The 1,156-nt window shown below is 42.3% G+C and overlaps 1 protein-coding gene across 1 annotated transcript; it reads left to right on the top strand.

Annotated features, from left to right (window-relative positions):
• Positions 1–327: 327 nt before the first annotated feature.
• Positions 328–969, top strand: LOC107580749 (minor histocompatibility protein HA-1-like; the record flags this gene model as incomplete). The annotated part of the gene is made up of 3 exons (XM_016266393.1): positions 328–408; positions 546–713; positions 832–969. Coding segments are annotated over 3 exons (387 nt in total), but the record flags the coding sequence as incomplete, so codon positions are not given.
• Positions 970–1,156: the final 187 nt, after the last annotated feature.

Here is a 1,156-nt window from a genome sequence, read left to right as displayed (position 1 = left end):
TAACAAAGAGTGAAAAATTTAAGGGGGTCTGAATACTTTCCGTATGTATGTAGGTATGTAGGTATGTAGGTAGGTAGGTAGGTAGGTAGGTATAATTTTTTTATTTATTATTAAAAATAAGAATGAAGATGTTGATGGTTGTTGTTAAATGTTCTGAATGTGACTTAAGATGTTATTTCTTCCTCCTTTTCTTCATTTCCTTCCATCAATATATGTAAAAATAATAACATTAATTATTATCATCTGAAATGTTGTTGTAATTGTTCAGTCATAGTTTTAATATCTTGAAGCCTGATGAAGTATCATGTGCTTTGTGTTTGTCCACAGCCTCTGCTGCTCCGCAAACAAGAGCATGAGAAGAAACGCAAGGAGATCAAGGAACACTGGCTGAAGGCCAAGAGAAAACTGGTAATGCTTACATTAATGCATCTTCTAAGCTAGCGAAACACTTAAAAACTCCAACCAGGATGTGTCTACACACGTTTAACAGTCTGAGATGTTAGCTGTGCAGGTCTGTAAGGGCTGCTGTGTGTGTTTGAACACAGATGGAGTGTGAGGCCAACCTGCGCAGGGCGAAGCAGGTCTACATGACCCGCTGCGAGGAGTACGACAAGGCCAGGACGGCGGCTAACAGGGCCGAGGAGGAGGGCGGCAGTTCTACCACCAAAACCGTAGACAAGAAGAAACGGCTGGAGGAAGAGGCCCGCAACAAGGTCAGACTCGGCACTCCCACAATGCATCTCTCTTATGCCACTTAAGACACTGTAGGAAGAGTTTTGCAGGAACAGATTTTCAGTGTTTTAGCAGGTTGTGTTTTTGTGTTGGTCTCAGACTGAGGAGGCCGAGGCCACGTACCGGACGTGTATCGCAGATGCCATCACACAACACCAGGAGCTGGAGCACATGAAGGTCACCATCCTGCGGCAGATCCAAGAGGTCATCAAACAAACCGACCAGACCATCCGCTCGGTAAACACTCACAAGGAGTTCACACTCGCTAGATAAATATTCATTTCTAGATTTTATTCATTTTCTTATTAGTCTTTTAACTTTAGGTCTTCATTAAAAAAACATTTCACAAATGAAATTGAGCAGCAACATCACAATAGGTGTTGTGTTGTTGTGTGGTGGTGTGTTTTTGTTGTGGTGTTTGTTT

Source organism: Sinocyclocheilus grahami, unplaced genomic scaffold (genome assembly GCF_001515645.1).
Source record: "Sinocyclocheilus grahami isolate Dianchi unplaced genomic scaffold, SAMN03320097.WGS_v1.1 scaffold42921.1, whole genome shotgun sequence".
NCBI classification, from domain to species: domain Eukaryota; kingdom Metazoa; phylum Chordata; class Actinopteri; order Cypriniformes; family Cyprinidae; genus Sinocyclocheilus; species Sinocyclocheilus grahami.
This window is presented reverse-complemented; position numbering and strand designations above follow the sequence as displayed.